Source organism: Paramormyrops kingsleyae, chromosome 3 (genome assembly GCF_048594095.1).
Source record: "Paramormyrops kingsleyae isolate MSU_618 chromosome 3, PKINGS_0.4, whole genome shotgun sequence".
In the NCBI taxonomy this organism is placed as follows: domain Eukaryota; kingdom Metazoa; phylum Chordata; class Actinopteri; order Osteoglossiformes; family Mormyridae; genus Paramormyrops; species Paramormyrops kingsleyae.
In genome coordinates, this window is record NC_132799.1 from 8,590,026 (window position 1) to 8,609,827 (window position 19,802).

The window sequence follows — 19,802 nt, forward strand, 5'->3', positions numbered from 1 at the left end:
ATTCCCAACACTTATAATTCCCTCAGTATTGACTGTGGTAATATTAAATGGGCTAGAGCGAAGACGCTGACGATATATAACTTAATATCTTTTTGGCAGGAGTCTGGCGAACCATGTCCAGGCGTTTGAAGTTCCGCAGATCATGGGGCCCGCCCGTTCCAATGTGCGTGTATTTGCTAATGAAAAATGGTAGCGTGAAGCCTCAGGCTTGTTTGTCTAAGTCATGGAGTATGTGTTTCAGGCCAGTCTGATTTCCACTCTTCCACTAATTGTAACATGTCAGTGTAATTGACACGCGTATAACCTTTACTACCTGTGGCTGAACAGCATGGAACTGATTATGTAATATGTTACATAGGATCTGGATCCCAGTTGTTGTTATGTACTGTGTCGCTTGATGGGAACAGGAGTGGGTCGACACGTCTTAGAAGTTGAAATGAAAAAGCACCTGCAGGTTTTCCAGTTTGGTCCAAATGATTGATAAAATGTTGATAAAGCAGAACCTCAGACTCTCTGACTTTCAAAGGATTAGAAGGTGCCTTTAAATGTAGATATATTTGGTTTAGGGAGATAAAGGAGTTGAAATCCTGCCCATATCTCCGTGTGGGTGGACTTTGCATGTTCTCCCCGTGTTTGTGGAGGTGTCTTCTAGGTCAGTGTTTCCCAACCTTCAAGGGCCCCCAGACAGTCCTCGTACTGTATTTGCTCCCTCCCAGCTCCGGGTAGCTTTGGGAAACACTGCGCTAGATACTCTAGTTTCCTCCTACAGTCCAAAAACATACAGTTCAGTGACTTCATGTCTCTAAATAGCTTTTAATGTGTGAATGTGAGAGTTCATGTGTGTCCGTTGATGGACAGTCGGTCCACTCAGGGCGTCCCCTTCCTTGTGGCCTGTGCTTTATTGCCAGGTTTCCCAGTCGGTTCTTTGGGGACCCACAGACAGTCCATGTTTTTGCTCCCTCCGAGCTCCCTGCCAGACAGTGCAAATTTTTGCTACCTCCCAGCACCCTACTGCAAACTGGGAAGGATCAAAAATGTGGACTGTCTGTGGGTCCCCAAGGATCCGATTGGGAAACACTGCTTTATTGGATGAGATTCAGGCTAACCACATCCACAAAACTGGATAACCAGTTATGGAATATATATGGACAGCTGTATTTAATTTAGGGTGGCTAGTGGTCCAGTGGATATTACCACATACCCCCGGAATTGATGAGGTTGATTCCCACCTGTGTCACAAGCATGTTTTAGCATGATACAAGCATGTTTTAGCATGATACAAGCATGTTTTAGCATGATACAAGAGGAACCATGAAACATAAAGCTCTTTGTATTATGACAGGTGAGACAGGAAATGCCATATTAGATGTTTGTATGACTTCCTGTTCCTCGGCAAGCCCGTAAGGCGTGCGGATGTTGGCAAATGAATTGTCGGCTGGGATGTGACGTAGCGAGCTTGCTGTCAACCTGCGATGCAATTCCCCTACACACAGGCATGGCACGGCGCAGACGGATGGCCCAATCTCCGGCCTTCACACATAACCGCAGTCAAAAAAATCCTGAGGAGATTATATGGCCATCGGGATCAAGGGAGCTGGGCATGAATAATGAGCGTGGAGACATCAGTAATGTGCTCGTCTGAGAGACAGGCTTTAGCCCTGGTGTGTTTTTTGAACATACTTGCACGGACGGCCATAAATCAGTGCCCTGACGGAGCAGAATTCTCCACGGCTTTGCACTGGTATCTGGACTCTGTGGAAAGTAGAGCTCCTGAAGGCTCATTGACTGTTCCACGGTGAATCGACAGTCTGCCCCGGTTATATACAGACTGGAGTGGACTCATTCTGCATTTAACGTCCAGAACAAGGTAGGGTTACCATATTTGGTGAGATGAAATAGAGGACATGTCTGGGATCAGAATATTAATGAGTTTTCATATTCACCGGCCAATCAGGTAACGCCTCTGTTATGAATATGTAATGAGTTTTCCCTAACCACCCTGTAATTTGCATCCGGGGAAACCGGGATGTATGGTAACCTTACACTTAACTCTTGTTTTACAATTTACACACAACTAACACAATATAAGTGTATACAAGTCTTATTCAACAATAGCTACAAAACTAAAGTTTGTTAAACTTCATGCAAACGTCACGATTCGCTTTTCACAAAAAAACAGAAATAAACTCAAAGTGCCAATGCTTTTCAGGAGTTGAGCAGCGTGGCACATAGGGTTGTGCATATTGTTTAGTTCGTAAAGTAAAAGTGTGCATGAGCCTTGCAAACGCTGGATGGTGATACTTAGTGGTTGCCGTACATTGAAAATTGGTGCCTCTTCCTTCACTTGGTTCCCCACTGTAACTTGCAACACTGGGTCATACGGGCTGCAGTGCTAAACCCGGACAAACCACTGATTTTTGGAAAACTGTCCAGACGCCTGGGAGGCGCCCAAAAAGAGGACGTTTCCAGGGAAACCCGGGCATACGGTAACCCTAGACTAAGGGAAACCTCTGTGATAAACTCCCTTTGTAGCCTCGGACAGATTGGTCATTGTCCCGTCATTACCTAAAAGCAAACACATCGCTGGTAAGACAAGCCTTTATCCGCATTACTAGGCGATTAAGTTTAAACCGAATACTGACGTTGACCTGAATTGTCCTGATGGGATGTTCTAGATTGAGATTTTATTGGTTGTGTTTGTTCAGCAGATAAACGTCAGAGATATGCACCATGGGGGGGTGTGAGCTTCCTGTAGCCACTGGAGATGGGTATCTTCTTCCACTCATGCAGGGCCTGAGAAAAATCGATTTTACAGAGCGTGGTCACCGTTTTTGGATAGGGGTGAGTCCCCTGGGCTTCCTTCAGAGACAGGTCCAAATTAGAGTCCAAGGAATAGGGTTAACTGTGAATTGTTATGGGTACATCCTCCTCAGTTTTGGGTCTTTGTTGACTGTGGAATTGGAATGGTTTCACCTGGCAGCTCTTGTTGTTGTTTTGCTCTTAGATGTGGTTCCTACTAGACTATTCTGGTGTTATTTGAATAGCTTTTCTGATGTTGGTTCTATTGGTGTTTTGGTGTTGTGTTTTGGTGTTGTGCTAATACTTGTTACTAGGCACTCAGTAGAAGCTTAGCCTAGTAGCGTGTATATCTAAACTGGCTTCCTGACAGTCTTTGGATACCGTCACCAAAATCATCCGCTAAATAAAAGCTAACACGTGGTTTGTCAAAGCCACCAGAGAAAGTGGCACTGTGCTCAGCCTTCTTGTCTCGCTGAGACCCTGTGTGTTCCCAAGAGACCAAGCTGGTTTACGGTTTCATCCGGAATCTTAGTGCATCTTCGGTACATGACAGCTGCATTATTTAACTGTAGCCAGTACAAGAACCTCCTGGGAACCACTCTTTAGTGGAAGGTAGCCCAGTTTGATACTAGACTGAAGGACAAAAACAGATAAAATCAAAATAATTCAATAAGGCTGTTCCACCTCCCCCATGAACACTGTCCCAGTGGAGACGAACCATGCGGCGTGTTTGCTCAGTGGAAGAGTGTCAGATGGGCTGGAGCAGGATTATCTGCATGGCTTTCAGTGGATACAGCAAATATTTGCCAGCCCCATCAGAGCTGAACAGTACAATGCCCTTTCAGGCATACTAGTCAAAGAAGGGAACAAAGCCAGTGCAGGGCACCCACTGCACCCAACCAGGACAGGGACCTCACTGTAAACTCCCTGTCGCTCATCTCAGGTCAGGTCCCCTCTTCCCACCCAAAAGGTCATGTTGACAGAGGTGTTTAAAGTGCATCCTAACCCAGTCCTCAGGGATCCCCAGACAGTAGCTTAGAGGTCTGCTTTTGGCATCTGTGCCCACGTAGCAGCTCTCTTCACTGCCCTTATTGCAGTCGACTACTTTGCAGTGGATGTGTGTTTGACGCTGCTTGCCTGCAGTCTCGATTATAGGCAGCAATCTGAAGGCCACAGCGGGGGTCAGACCTTACCAGCTCCTCAATGTCAGCTACGCGACGGACAGAGAATCAGGGCTCAGATGCTACAAGCGCTCATGTTTCCAGCACCGGTCGCCGTACCCTCTTATACGCCCTCGGCTCCGGACCGTGCCAGGCATCAGCACCTAACTTAGTACACCGCAACAGCAAACACCCGCACAAAGGAAATATTAGAGCGGGGATTCGTCCCTCCCACGCACAGATCAGCTGTCAGGCCACACAACAACAAAAGCATCTCCCTAGAGAATTCCACCTTTGTCAGATGATAGGGGGTGACAAAAGACATCCATTTATCTGAAATCCAGTATCTATTTTAGTACCCTAATGAATCTGAGCGCTGCGTACGACTCAGGTAATGCATGTCATCCCTAGTCGTGGGAGGATACACATTCTGATTTGGGTCTGAAGTTACAAGGCCAAAGAGCCCCGCATACTCACTGACCGAAAAATACGCCGTACTGTGCAGTTCTTTTTTACGTGAGCGCCCCTCTCAGGGCATCAGAAGAACTGCTATAGGTTCTGCAGAGTTACATCACAGACCACTGACACTATCTGAGGACATCAGAGGTTTCGGTACCAGCTGGTACCATAAAAAATCAGCTGCTGAACTAAGCAAAACTGTCAGATGTCAACCAGCAGTACAATTAAGCATAATTAATTAGTAGCTCAGTTGAAACAAACACAGAATCCGGACTGGGGCTGCAGGATTATGGAAGGATTATGAAGAAATCTTGCGCTTCCTGCTACAAACCCAACATGCTATATGCATCCTGCACATGACATAGAAACATGTAACAAAATTAGTGTAGGATGATTGTTATTCTTCCAAAGTTTATACTGGAGATACTTTCCGTTTTGACTCCTGCCAGCTGCTGCGTATGCAGTATTATTTGCCAACCCATGGCGAGGAATAAATTACTCTTTACAAAGCAGACAATCGTTTCAGTCTAAATATGAAAAATAAAATCACAACTGAAATGCATAACCTGAGTGTTACACCAATTCTGGATCTTCCAGGCTTGATGCATCCTGAGCAGAGGTGGAAAGTTCAAGTCCAGAAAGTAGAAATCCAGACCAAGATTTTGTTTCAACCAACCAGATGAGTATAGAGCAGGGGTGGCCAATCTTATCTGCAAAGGGCCGGTGTGTATGCGGGTTTTCGCTGCAATAGATTACTAATTAAAGGACTGATTGGCTGAAGAGTCCTCACACCTGGGTTTGAACAGCTGACCTAAAGGTTACCCCAAAAACCTGCATACACACCGACCCTTTGCGGATAAGATTGGCCACCCCTGGTATAGAGTCATAGTCACAGGGCATGCAACTGGTGAGTTGAAACAAAATCTTGGTCTGGATTTCTGCTTTCTGGAACTGAACTTTCCACCTCTGATCCTGGAGAGCAAGTTTTGTTTGTGGCTCAGACTTGTTGCTCCTGGAGTGCAAGACTTTATGTTCTTGTCTATTGGAGTCTTGTTTAGCATGCTTTAAGTCTTGATTTAATAGTCATTTGTTCACTTTTGTCTTTTGGCCCTGTCCTGTCTCCTGTAGTGTCGGTTTCCTGTTCATAGTCCTGGGGGGGGAGGCAGCGTAGTGTTCTTGGACTTGTGTCTGTGACCAGAAGCGTGCTGGTTTGAATCCCAGAGCCAGCAGACTGATGCCACTGTTGGACCCTTGAATAAGGGCCTTAATCTCTGATTGCTATCCCTAAACTTGCACCACAAGTTTCACTCTCACCTGTGTGTATATTTCAAAAAGGAGAGAATCCCAATGTACCTCTACAAATGGCAAAATAAAGTCATCATTTTGTTTTGTGATCCATCTGTTTGGGTGGGGGTACAGTCCACTTGTCCTGGTTCCTGTTTACCTCCTCCACCAATCATCAGGTGTCGGTCAGTTATCACTTTTGCAATAATGTGGAGCATAGTGGTGTGGGGTCCCTCTGATTGGATGTAAATAACCCCAAGCTTAAAATGACCACCAGGAGATTGCCTTTGCTAGATGCCGTTGTTGTGAATATCACCAGGAAGTGCGTTATTATTGATTTGTACATTCTGAATTTGTACATTCTGATCTGAAAAACTGCATATGGTGCACAAATACAGCAAAACACTGTGCATTATCCACACAATCTTTTACTTGTAAACCATAAAAATGAAACTCTTCGATATAAAACGTACAGTTCATATGAAGCACGTCTGGTACAAAGAAGTACTGCTTTGTGTGGCCGCGGAGCACATGGTCAAACACCTGTCAGCTTCCCGTACGAGTGACAGAAGATAGCTGGCCCCATGTGGGGCCAGAGAAAGGGGGTTCATAATGAGGCTGATGATCAGCTGCGGCTACACTGGTTGGGCCCTCTCTGAAACATTCAAGTTTCCAGCACTGCTAGGTCCCGGCCTGCAGTATAAGGGTGGGAAGGTGGGGGTGGTCTGACCAAGGCCATCATCTGCAAGAGGTAGACCTCAGGAAGACGATGACCTCCCCTAAATAGACCTCCCCATTGTCTTATATTTACAGATCCTGTTGGTTTAAATATACTTTTCCCCCCATACATACACACATACAGATATCCTTTATGTGCCATAACATTTAGTTAAGTTTCTTACACAGTTTCACTGCCCCAAACACAAAGCAATATCAACCACAAGGTACACCGATATACACCAGCGAAATGGATGTCAGTTTGATTAGTGCTACAGTACAGTGCTTCTTCTACTGGGGGGAAAAATGGGACAAAATAGAAGTGAATTCAAATCAAAAACAAGACTTATTGAAGACCAGAAGAATCAACTCAGGCACACGAGAGCTATGGGCTGCAGTCTGCAGGGTAGACGTGGGTCACTCCTCACACTCTTGTTACATGTGAAGCTTAGTTGTGCTTCCCTCCCCTTTGTTGGGGGTGGTGATGGGGGATCTGGACCTAACCAGAAGGCTTTTAAACCACATTATAGAGAGAAGAGCTAGCGCACTAGATAAAGGGTTTACTCAAATTTACTCGTTTACTCAAAGATTCTACTTTGAAGACCTTTGACCTCTTTAACCCTTAAGGTCTCAGCTGAATTCCATGAAGTCCATAGCAATTCCCTCTTTTCGTTCCCTGATCACTTTAACTCATGTCTAATGAACATGAACTAAATCGACAAATCACATGAGGAACATAAAAGACTGACTGTCAGAGTGATTTGATGGTTCTGTTAATCTCTGGTACTGGTCCGTTGTGGGCAAGCTCGAACCTCCAGCATGGTAGCTAGGAACGGGCACCCAGTGGACCTGGTAAAATGTCAAGTGACGTCTGGGAGGCTCGTCGGGTCAGAGGGGCCAGGGTGGGGTCTACTAGAGAGGAGGCAGGAAACAGTTTGTACCAGCTAATCACTGTACTGGACAGGTCCAGCTCCTCCAATAGGATCTGTGCAACTCCCATGAAGCACTTGTGGTCCATTCGGCCATAGTCTCCCCAGACTATCACCTGAGAAAGAAACCATGGGGTGACAGACAGCAAATGGGATGTAATTTTTGCTAAGCACTATAGGAGAAGAGAATTCTAGGAGTGAGGCTCGTACCTGCAGCACTTTGCTCTGAGGAGGCTCCTCAAAGAGCAGCACCTGCTGGTATAGGGGGTCCAGGGTTTTCCGTGCAATCTTGGTTTTCTTCTTGGCCTTGCACACACCGCTCTCCAGCAGGTAGACCTTCACATATGGAGCTTGAGGAAACAGAAGATGAGCCAGTTAATGCTTTCTTGACACATTACCAATTTCCTGCTATGCTTTAAGTATCCATTGGTGTTGTTGGTTAGTGCAGTCTGAGTACTTGAATGACTAATATAGCTGCCAGTATGAAATACAGGGGAAAAAATTAAAGAGGGTTGCATGTGTGTATCCTCGTCTCTCACTTGATAAAATCTTAAGAACTGAATATCCTAGATGCGGGTTTTCAACAAGTGGTCCTGTTCTCAACTGGCAGAGTGGGTTTTGTTGGGTCACAGAACTGTGTCAGGGAAACGTGATTCTGTTGCGAAAATGTGGACTGTCTGGAAGTCCCTAGGGACTGTCTTATGGACTGGGTTGAGAGTCTCTATTGACTGGGTTGAGAGTCTCTTATTGACTGGGTTGGGATACACTGTCCTGTGTTGCCCTTTGATACCCAGGGTTGTATGTTAGTGCTGGAAATTGGGCTCACCAGGTAGGGATTTGGAACCAGGTTTGGGTGTGAGGCCACGGGCCCGGATCACCTCCACCTCCAGCTGTCCCCTCTTGCCCATCAGGCCAATTTGGACATCCCCTGGAACACATAGGGAGGAGGGACCCAAAGTCAATGACTCAGGCTGCTGGGAAATGAAGCAGAAGGAGTAGGGGTGACAAGGGGAATCATGTCACTCACCCATCGCAGGTGTGGCCAAGGTCTGCCTGCCTACCAGCTGCGCTGGGCCAAGGCCGTCCAGGAAGTCACTGAACTGACCATCTGCTCCCAGTTGGGCACCTGAGAACAACAGGCTGGACCAGAGACAGAAGTCACACTGAGACAATGCTTCCCATTCATTTACGGATTTATCTTCTTTTTAATTCAGATCCTGCGGTGATGAAGCCCTCAATGCTAATGGCGACTTAATAACAGTCGTAACCTATTCGAGCTCAGCCAACAGCAGGTGGCCGAGACAGAGAAGTTATCTGAGACACGACTTGAATTTCCGCACCGTGCAAGCACAAAGCCAGCTTTAAAGTGAGCCTTGTTTCCATGACCTAGTGCTTTCAGGAATGTCTGGCAGAGACGTGGGCCACTGGCATGCCTCAGTATGAACGCATTTAACATCCTCTCTCCAATTAATCAGTCAGTAATTAGTCCAAAGCTTTTCTTTTGCTGCAGGCCATTAGCGGAGCTTGAGTGGTGGTTCAGGTCTGACTGAGCATGTACGATTATTTTTAACACCTTGCTTAGAAGGAATGGGAAAGGAACCCATCCTATCTAAGGAAAATGAGGAGGTGATCTGTAAGAAAGGAGCACCACCCACTGATTTCTGTTTTCAACAGTCCGGGCTAAATTGTTGGACGCATGCATGGGTATGTGACTGAAAGCTGAGCATTGGTTGGGCGTTAAGTGGCTGTACTTGGCAAAAACAGTGCACTGAGAGTCACGCGGTACTGACTTCCCCTCCGAGCTGCAGCTGTTCATGCTGCCGTCGGCCGATTCAGCGCTGCGTGGGTACTCCACTGCCATGCCCGTCTCTTGGCTCCGCTGGATCGGACCCTTCGACTTCTTATTGGCCTCTGAAACACAAGCGTGTCAACACGTCAGTAGGGAAGCTCTCTCCACGTCATCGGCAGAGGTCTGCTAAAGAGCTAGGAGCTGAAACTGTGCGCCAGAAATTGGGACAGGCAGTAAAGTCAAGGATGTGAGATGCATTTCATCTGATACAACAGAAGAACGACCTAAACATTTTATATTTTTTTAGCAAGATTTGTGTGTTGAAAGTGTTGGTGAGCAAAACCTACTAGTCAATGGAGTTGGTCAGTGAAACATGTGGATTGTTGGATGTGGTTGAATAAGACCTGCACTGTTGATCTGTTACTCGGCTGTACCCCACAGCCCTTGCCAGTGTCTGGTTATTCTTCTCGCTCATACCAAAATAACCCAAAGCAGGCCACTCCTGGCAAATCTCACACATCCCCAATGGCACGAGAAGTCAGTCTGATGTGTAGCAGGTGCCTGAGTACAGCTGGAGCTGTACACACAGGGTTTTTGATGTTTGTTTGAGTGTGATGCTCTGCATGGTCACATGCTTTCACACCTGTCCTTCCTCTCATTGTGACAGAGCTACCAAAGACTCAATATCTTCATGACCTTTTTTGCACAGAGAGCCGTACTTCTCATGATGTATCGGCATTCAGTAGGGGTGTCGCTAGGATCTTAAGTCATCAGGGACTTGGCACAGAGACCTAATCTGTCCAACTAAATCGTCAACTAAAAATGTACACTTGAATGTCAATGTACATAATGCGGTGTAGCACGTTATCTCATGATAGGATCACTCTGAAGGGTTTTGGAACTCAGACCTAGACTAGGATTACTGTGACGCTTTCAAACTGAGAGCGTGGTTGTTCAAATATTTGAGCTAAACAAATCATTCAGGCTCATTCAGATTAATTCAGGGCTTCAGCTCAGGCTCATGACATATTCAGAATTCAGTGTATGGTATGACATGTCCTTCATCTTTACTCCTCATCTTATAATGAACCAGAAGAGGTGCCATAGATCAAACTCATTAAGACATATATGGAATAGACTCTTCCATGTGAAGAAGAATCACCTGACGTATCACGTGACACACTCTAGATCCCATCACAAGCCGTTCCTACTGTAATTCTCTGCATGCAATGGTTAAGATCCAAGTGTGTCCTGTCTGTAGCTTTCAGGCCAGCCGCTAGTAAAGAAGAGAGACAGAGAAACCAGACCACCTGCTATGGGCGATGTGGATACAGATCTGCTGAATTAAAGTGAAATTCAGCACCGGTCACAGTTTGATTTATCATCCTGAGGCCTTTTAAGATATTACCCACAGGCTTGGCAGAGAGATCAGCCAGGAACTCCACTATATTCATTTTTTTGGAAATCCATTAATCAAAACATAAATAGGCAGAGCTTAAATATATGGGACTTTAAAGAATATCAGGTCCAACTTCAAAGGCGTCTGTCTCCATTACTTCTGATTAGAGTCCATGCGTGATGTCAGGGGGCTGAAGCAGCAGCTCTGCCAAGACCAGGGCTGACTCTGGCCCCCCTCTGCTCTTCGGCCCAGAGACACAGGAATGCTGGACCGTCCATGTTCGGGCCTGAATGGTGGCCAAGCTTGAGAGCTGAAGCCATTCAAGGGCAAGAGGATCCCTCATCAGAACCTTCTAAACCTTTAATGTGAGGGACATCTGTCACAGGTGTCACCCCAAAGGCAAATGGATCCATTCGGCTCCTTTTAACCACATCAAAAATGGCAGACTGTGCTGTTTTCTTTTTTTTCAGTGTTTACATTCAGCAGCAACACGTCTAGCTAAGTGAGAGCTAAGTGTTTTCAGAACCTCTCCTTACGGCTCCTTAAAATTTGAAATGTGAGTAAAAAAAAAAAAAATCACTGATCTACAAAGAATTATCTAAGACTGATGTTGGTCATTTCTGTGGATCTGAATTATGAATGAGAAGGTCTTACAGACAGCCTACATTTTGTGGTCATGATTAATGAAGCGATTAGAGACAAAGAAAAAGGTTATAGGACAGAGTTCACAAAGGCCTTAAGCTTCAAAGCGCAGTCAATCACCTCCCGTTAAAGAGAACCCTTCAAATTGTGATGGAGAATTTAAAGAAGGCTTCTACTCACGGTTCGGGAAATGTCACCATCGGTTCAGGACGACTTCACGCTGTGAGACGATGATGCACAAGCCCACGCTATCGGCCACTTTACAAGATTTAACGTCAGCCGTAGACTTTACGGGCTCGATCACGCATACCATATAAGGCTTAAAGAGCTCCAGGAGGAGTGTATCAGCACTGAACAATGGCCATAAAGCAGACTGCACGTTCACACACAGTCGGCTTTTCCAGGGTCTGTGGCCTCTCCCATGACCTTTAGCTTGTATGTGACATCAGCGTTATGGCTCTACAGCCCCTCCCAGGATCCACAGACAAGTCAATTTAGAGATAATTTACGTTAAAGCGATGGACTGGCCAGGGTGCTCCACGCCTTGTGCAGCCCTCTGCTATCCTGGGATAGCTTTGTGCTCACAATGCACAATGAAACTGTCATGGATAAGTAGTTATGGGGAATGGATGGATGGATGGATGGATGGATGGATGGATAAACTGAAACAAAGTAATTAAAGTGCTACATAATGGTAACAGTAATGTTTCCAAGAGAATAATGGAATGATATTGAATAGAAACGGAAAATAGTCCACATTCACCTGCCTGAGGACGTGTCTTACAAACTTGTGGCTCTTTAGGGTCAAAATCCCCGTTCCATTTAGCAGCAGCAGCAAGACCAGCTCAGCAAACGAAATTGGGATTCTGGAAAGTTCTTTGTGTCATGGTTCCTTTCTTTGGGGGAATAATCAACAAGGCTACAGAGGTATAAAACCGTCTCAGCAGAGCAGTCAGTGAGCGTCTGAGTGAGGACGAGGAGGAGGCCTCAATCTCAAGACAGAACTGAGATTCCTACTTCTTATTATTTAGGTTTAGATGACCTCTGTAGAACTACAGTTTTTATGAGCAGGGACCCACAAATACATGTCTGCCCCCCCCCCCACTTATCCAAACTGAAGCTACCATTATCCACATTGACACACTCATGGGCTCTCCCTAGTGTCTTGGCTCCTGTCAGTCTTCCCCTCCCCACCTGCGACCCTATTTTTATGAGGTGCCAGGGTGAGACCAGTACGGGACATGGGGGGGGTGTTCCTGGACGGAGCGTGGGCGGCTCCAGAGGAACGGACCTGCCTGACTGAGCAGTGTGGTGCTCCTGCTTCTCCGGGTGGGCCGGCCCACCGCGGCCACCACGCGTGAGCTCAGGCTGGTCCGGCGCTGCTTGGACGGCTTCCCCGGAGCCGGGTCGGACTGGCTGCCATCGGCGCGCTCTGATGGGTACATCTCCCCACTCATGCTGCTGCTCTTCAGGAGGCTCCCGGCCGGAGGGTGGCTGAAGGTCCGGCGGATGGAGAAAGTTCAGCTCGCTAACTGATCCCCAACCATGGTACCTTCACACATGACCAGCAACTCTGCTGAAAGTCAGCCCTGTCTTATCGAAGAAGTGACTAAACATGAGGAGAAGTTGCAGAATGAGGCCTACATTATTATACGGCGAGGGAGCAGAGGAAGAGGAGGAGGAGGAGGGACAAGCTTCAGCTTAGGAGGAAGAGTGTGAAAGGAGATGGGGGAGGTGAGGCCCTTGAAGAGTCCATCTCTCAGAACCGTTGGAGGTCCATGCTGACCCAAGGAAAGGGAAGAAGCATGTGCAAAGCCAATCACTTTTTTCTGGGTCTTTGTTGGGCAACTATTTGATGCTATTGTCTATTTGAACAAATGAATGTCTGGTAATTAGCCAACGGAGTGGCTAGGCAAGCCATCCTATAGACAGTACAATCTATATGGTGGCTAGTCTATAGATCATGTTGTATGAAGGTGACCTCTGACCTTTGACCTCAGCCTTTTACCTCAGATCCCCCGTGACTGAATGCCTCCTGCCGGCTTCATTTGAGAGGTTCTTGCCCCCGTTGCCCTTCTCCCCGTCCAGGCAAATTGTCCCCCACGATATCCTCCTCTCCCTCCGCTCCACCCCCTTGCAGCTCTCCAGAGACTTCGACCTGCGTTTCACCGCAACGCCAAAGCCCCAACCATCGGCATGGGACGCAAACACGGAGGGGCTGACTTACAGAAAAAAGCCAGCGAGCATCAACAGGGATATTGCATGTGGATTTTTTAAAATCCTGATCTTAGGGTGTGAGTTCATGTTGAGGAATTGGCATCAGCTCAACAAAAAGTACATTAAATCTAATTAAAGAAATATAACACAAAAATACACGTAAAATAAATACAGAATCATGATGTTTAATACACACCACACAAGATGACTCACAATGACGTGGATCTCTTCATCAGCCCAGATGAAGTCTGCCCCCTGGTGGGTGACCAGGTAATGCGCACTCACCTGACACGACCCCGAGGCCGTTCCGACTGCACTGACATGTAGCTGGCGTTACTGACACGTGAGGCACTGCTGTCACGCGAGACGGCCGAGATGTCACTGATGTCGCTGTCTGAAAAGCTGTCGCTGCTCCGTCGTCGACCCCTGTAGCGCTGAGGTGGAATCAGGGAACAGGTATCACGCCATGGGAATGCTAACACCGGGACAGGATGGCCTATCCGTGTACAGTGCTCACCTCTCGCTTGCCCTTTGGCTCCCTCTGTAGGTCATGGGTGGTATTGCAAGTAGTAGAAGTCCTATAGGATTGGACTTTCAACTGCACCTGTCGGGTACGCTCCTCCACCACTGGGTAGCGACATGGATTCGAATGGTCACTGCACATGCAGACACAGCTGCACACATACACACACACACACAAGCACACCTACATGGGTTACCTTCCTCAACGGAGCTGCCTTTCACGGGCACCTGTGGCAGCTGCCTCACTCTACGGGTGGCTGTTGGGGTCACCGTGGAAGGGGGGTGTGCGACAGCCCTGAGAAAGAGATAGAAAACAGGAGAGTGACAGACTGTGTAAGGGAGGGGGAGATGAACGCCACAGCGCTGATTTATCAGTAACTGTCAGCCTCAAGAATGAATTTGCGTCTGGCTACTTGATGATACACACAGCACTGGAAGCTAGCGCTGGAAGAATCTACATAGGAGATCAGCATCTGGATTTGTCTCGCAGCCATGGAAACTGAAATTCCAGTAAGCAGGAAATCAATGAGATTACCAGAAGAGCAGCAAAGAACAGTCAGTCAGAAGTCCTTTACAAAGCAGCACAGGGAAAATCACAGTGGAAATGAGTCCAGTTCAGCAGGAAATCCCACAGGTTTAGGTTGAGGGACAGGGGGTGAGACGTGCTCTTAGGACAGGAACCACAGGGAGAGCGACAGCTTCACTGCCGTCTACAATCGCTCAGTGCACAGGTCAGCTAGGTTTAACACTGGGTGTGGGAATGAGGGGCAGCCAGAAGGAAGGACACTGCACAGGATGGGGGGAAGGGGCGGAGTTCAGCTCGCCGATGAGGCGGGAACAGGGTGTGGCTTTGGCACCTGTGCCGGTGGGAAGGGCGGGGCCCAGATTCCCCGTTTGGCCACCGGGGTGGAGCTCTTCTGCTTCCCCGGAGTATGGAAGTGGGCCGGATCCTGGACACACTGCAGGCCCGTGGTGGACATTAAAGCAAGCAAGTGGGAAAAGCAACTGCTAAACATGAAGAATCAGCAGGAATCTGGGCGTACTGGCATGCGGAAATAGAAAGAAAGGCCATGGGACAGAACGCTGAGCTATACCTGCATAAACGGCTTCTCTAGTTATCATAGATAAGTGGTGCTGGGGGCATTATGGGTGAATACAACCAAAAAGCGACAATGAACCAATAGTGTCTCTCAAATGCTGACAGCCTGAATATCCATAGTCACCAGCAGGGGTCACCATTCCATTCACAAAATGCTGATAATAATTGGACCAATTAAGCTATTGAAATTAGCTAAAATGAGCTGATCTGAGCCGCAGGCTATAAGCTACATGCTACAGAATGCAGACTTCAGTGCAATTAAACAGCGGGTATCAGGCAATAGTACATTAAGGTAAAGAGGAGTCTCTGGTACCTCTCTTCCTCTGGGGAGCCTGGCTGAATTAGTATGCTGGGGCTGCCAGACTGCCTGCGGGGCAGAGACCGAGTCCACCTGAGAGTGGCCAACAGCGGCCCCCAGTGGTGAAACAGGAGAAGTACAAAATGAAAGCAGTGTATGTAAACTATGGACATTCAGAGGAGGCGTGGCCAATGAGTTTGACATCAAAATGAAAAAAGTAATTGGTTGTGTACCTTTCTTGTTCAGGGGATAACAGACTGACATCTGGAGCCAAACAGTTGGTGCTAGCACTTCTAGCCCTGGAGAGAGATGGCTCAATGTCCCTAAGCCCACAGCAAGGCATCAAAGGAAGAACGGCAAGAGAATTAAAGCACATCAGACTATATCTACAGTTAACTGTGAGGCTACAAGGACATCAATACTGTTTAAGGGCTTGGAGGAGGTATTTTTAATAGGGGCTAATCACTCTGATTGCCTGTGGGACATCTAGCATCTAGCGGGGCCATCTCACCTGGCACCGTCCTCATCCATCAACCTGTGTGAGTGCTGTGTGAGAGCGCCTTGCTCAGGCACGCCCCCATCTGGCCGCGCCTGCACCTGCAGCCTCAGGGATGTGGGGAGGGTCGAGCTGTACGGGTACCGCACGCAACGGCGTCACGACCAAATCGGCAACCAAGCAACGTTTGCCACTGATAGCAGAAGCTTTTCTCTCTCCCGGCCTCAGTTACAGAGGATAGGATCACTAGCACTGTGCTTGGGTCTTACGGCTGACGTATGAGGATGTAGTGGGAAATTATAGGGCTGGGTCATCTCCCAGCTTACCTGCACATGTCCATGTGAACCTTGTTCATGAGCAGGGGCATCTTGGGAGGAAGTGCACTATTGTACCTGGAGATGTTCCTAGGTGTATTCACGTAAAACGCACATGCAGGAATGGGATATTAAAAAAGTCATTTAAAAAGTTGTAACTACTACAAATTGGTAGTAAAACCATTTCTAAATGTGCAACTTTTACAAAAATAAGCAGGACTGACCCAGCTTTTTTCAGGACCCTAAGCAAAGTTGGATTAACCTATTTGTCATTTGTCATCTTCCTTCCCAATTCTGAAAGGCTGAGCAGATGGGGGCCCCCAGGTGGTCACTGGGCCCATAGCAGTCGTTCAGTTTGCTTCTGCCTTGGCTGCCACTACTATTATGTTTAAACATATACAGCATATCCTGAAATCGGTGATGTGAAAAATAAGGCCCCCAAACCCACTGTGGGTGGGATTTACTTTGTCAATGAATGTTTAAACCTAACTGGGGACAAATGAAAATATGTGATTGACAATATGCGATTAGCTCGTGGGAGTTTTACAAAACTGTTCTGAGGGCAGAAAGAAAAATGATTAGTTCAGAGAGATAACCAATCAAATTGTCTAACCAATCAATGACATGCCTTGGTCCCACCTCCTCTAGTGGCTTGGACCCACCTCCTCTACAATCTGATTGGTTATCTCTCTGACCTAATCATTTTTTTTCATTCCACTCTCAAACCATTTTGTGTAAGTAAAGCTCCCATTAGCACATGATTATTCCCCCCATTAAGGAAGGAGAGAACAACACCCGAGCTCTGATTTACCTTGTGCATTCTGCACTCGTGCCAGGGACCGCTCGACGCACACTGACGTCACTGTGAGCTCATGCAATGGGGGCACCAGTGAATGCAGACAGCAAAAGGACGTGAAAAAAAGGAGACAGACAGTGAAAGAAATCCAGGCATAGACATAAGAAGCAAAAAAGAACACGGAGCAAAAGCTTAAACTACGAAAAGTAAAAACACAGTCCACACTGGATACTTAATTTGTCATGATGATACACTTTCAACGTCTCCTACCCTCAAGTCACGTTAGCTGCTGTTTCTACTCTAATACGCAACATAACTCTCCAGACGGCAGCAACACAGGAATATGCAGTCCACCAGCGTCCCCTAGTGGTCCAGGTTTGCCACGACTAACAAACTGTTTCAAGAGCTCATTTCTCGCACAAAATGAGATCTTTTTTTAGGATTTAACTGCTGAATTAGTGGGTATGTGCTTCCTTCAGAAGAACAATTAGTAGGAGATCAGCTCCATGTGCAGCCCCACTGGTGATCCAGTGGATCTCCCCTCAGATATAGGGATGACATTATCGCTGGTCCAAGTGTTGTTCAGCACAGTAGCAAAGTTCTTCATACAATGCCAGCAAGTTGGGGTCTCCTTCCCATGTTTCCAGGGACCACCCATGGTGGAGGATCTCTGCCCACTTAAACACGACCCAGCCAGGTGCGCTGTGATTGGCTAAGCCTAGGGGCAGCACTGACCTGTGCAGGATCACGCCAGGGGCCGGCTGGGGGGGCTCATCCTGCTCATCCCACTGTGGTGCCATGGGCTGCGGCTCAGGTGACAAAAGATTGCCGGACCTCTCCCTCTCTCTAGAACCGCACTCTGGGTCACATGGGGGACACAAACAAAGGAAGGGGACCAGATCAACACTGAGCTCAAGCATGGGGTCTAAGGTCTTCACTGCCCAGAAAAATCTGAACACAGGGGGCCCCTAGAGATTTTGGGACCCTATAAGCCCCTTAGCCCAGACCAAACCAATTAGGTTCCAGATTTTGTAGGGCCCCTTTCACTCAGTACCCAAATGGATCATCTGGGGTTGACAACATCTACACATCAGGGCAACACTGGTGCCCACCGAACATACCCAAATGTCAACCGCCAGGATGGCATCCTGGTTACCCCCCCCCCCCCCATGTCCAAGGAACTTATACGCACCCCTCAGCTTCCCATTAGAACCGTTCCCACGGTGGTACTTGCGAGGCAGGGGCGTCGGACCCGAGGAGGCGTCGCGGGCCTGCAACTGGTACCAGTGCGGCTTGTCGTCCAACAGCGCCGTCTCCAGCTCGATCAGGACCTATCCAGCCAGCCAACAGACAGGGCATGTTCACGCACGTCACCAGCATGGACCAGATACTGGTATAAACGACACCATTACTGCAGTAAAGGGTCCCATCTGTTTTCAATCAGTCTGAGACAGAATAACAACACGGTAATAAATATTATAATTAAGGATCAAATCTCATAAACATATGGGTCTGATTTATTCATGGCGGGTTTTGGATTGCTTTTTTCGCCTGGAAGTGGGCGAGACTATCTCTGCCAGCGAAGGCCTGCCTCGTGCAGGAAGTCCCACCTCCCCCAGGAAATGGCTCTCCTCCTCCCGAGCGTGCGGCTGGTCCCACATGCTCAGCTCCAGCGTACGCTCCCGGAGATCCCTCCGTTGGACCTGGCCGTACAGGAAGGTTTGGTTCCACCTGGGGGCCAAAGTCTTCCTCACCGTCTTGCTCCTGCGTTTGCTCTTGTCACTGGAAAGGCATAACTCTGCATTAGACAAGCCTTGTCATAGGCTGAAATTACACAATTGTGCAAATTAATTGAAACAAGTTGTCATGTCTATATGCAGTCAGATTGACCATAGTTAAGATGGACATCATAGTCACTTTAATTCATACTGATCACCTTGGGTCCAGATTTAGGACCTGGTGGACTGATAAAAGTTGTATGGGAATAACCCAGGATGGGGCGCCTATCCATTACAGGGTACACACACCATTCATGCCTGTGGGGCATTTGGCAAGTCTAATTAACCTCAGCATGTTTTTGGACTGTGGGGCAGAATCCAGAGGAAATCCTATGACGACACGGGGGGGCACCTGAACCCCAGAGCATTCACCTGAAACATAAATGGATGGCTGAAGCACAATCATACCGCCCAGCTCTAACCCCACCCGAGCAGGCCTGCCAGTCTCTGGGCACAGTGCCTCCTCTGTCCACCCACTCAGCTCTAAGCCCACTAGAGCAGGCCTGCCAGTCTCTGGGCACAGTGCCTCCTCTGTCCACCCACTCAGCTCTAAGTCCACCAGAGCAGGCCTGCCAGTCTCTGGGCACAGTGCCTCCTCTGTCCATCCATGCAGCTCTAACCCCAGCCAAGCAGGCCTGCCAGTCTCTGGGCACAGTGCCTCCTCTGTCCACCCACTCAGCTCTAAGCCCACCCGAGCAGGCCTGCCAGTCTCTGGGCACAGTGCCTCCTCTGTCCACCCACTCAGCTCTAAGCCCACCCGAGCAGGCCTGCCAGTCTCTGGGCACAGTGCCTCCTCTGTCCACCCACTCAGCTCTAAGCCCACCGAGCAGGCCTGCCAGTCTGTGGGCACAGTGCCTCCTCTGTCCATCCACGCAGCTCTAACCCCACCTGAGCAGGCCTGCCAGTCTCTGGGCACAGTGCCTCCTCTGTCCACCCACTCAGCTCTAAGCCCACCAGAGCAGGCCTGCCAGTCTCTGGGCACAGCGCCTCCTCTGTCCACCCACGCAGCTCTAACCCCACCCGAGCAGGCCTGCCAGTCTCTGGGCACAGTGCCTCCTCTGTCCACCCACTCAGCTCTAAGCCCACCAGAGCAGGCCTGCCAGT

General features: G+C 48.1%; 1 protein-coding gene across 3 annotated transcripts in view; it reads right to left on the reverse strand.

Annotated features, from left to right (window-relative positions):
* Window positions 1-6,112: 6,112 nt before the first annotated feature.
* LOC111859226 (regulating synaptic membrane exocytosis protein 1-like) overlaps window positions 6,113-19,802 on the reverse strand; it is a 31,448-nt gene continuing 17,758 nt past the window's right edge. Inside the window, exons 14-26 of one of the 3 annotated variants that reach the window (XM_023841734.2) lie at window positions 18,531-18,702; window positions 18,113-18,251; window positions 17,656-17,779; window positions 14,115-14,212; window positions 13,913-14,022; window positions 13,681-13,829; window positions 13,187-13,336; window positions 12,470-12,672; window positions 9,139-9,259; window positions 8,376-8,488; window positions 8,175-8,276; window positions 7,559-7,698; window positions 6,113-7,464 (exon numbers count right to left, since the gene is read on the reverse strand). In XM_023841734.2, the coding sequence (XP_023697502.1) occupies window positions 7,246-7,464; window positions 7,559-7,698; window positions 8,175-8,276; window positions 8,376-8,488; window positions 9,139-9,259; window positions 12,470-12,672; window positions 13,187-13,336; window positions 13,681-13,829; window positions 13,913-14,022; window positions 14,115-14,212; window positions 17,656-17,779; window positions 18,113-18,251; window positions 18,531-18,702 (1,840 nt within the window). In that variant the 3' untranslated portion in view covers window positions 6,113-7,245. Of the gene's footprint in view, window positions 7,465-7,558; window positions 7,699-8,174; window positions 8,277-8,375; window positions 8,489-9,138; window positions 9,260-12,469; window positions 12,673-13,186; window positions 13,337-13,680; window positions 13,830-13,912; window positions 14,023-14,105; window positions 14,213-17,655; window positions 17,780-18,112; window positions 18,252-18,530; window positions 18,703-19,802 lie in introns of all 3 variants that reach the window. The other 2 variants (XM_072709559.1, XM_023841743.2) reach the window with 2 other exon arrangements.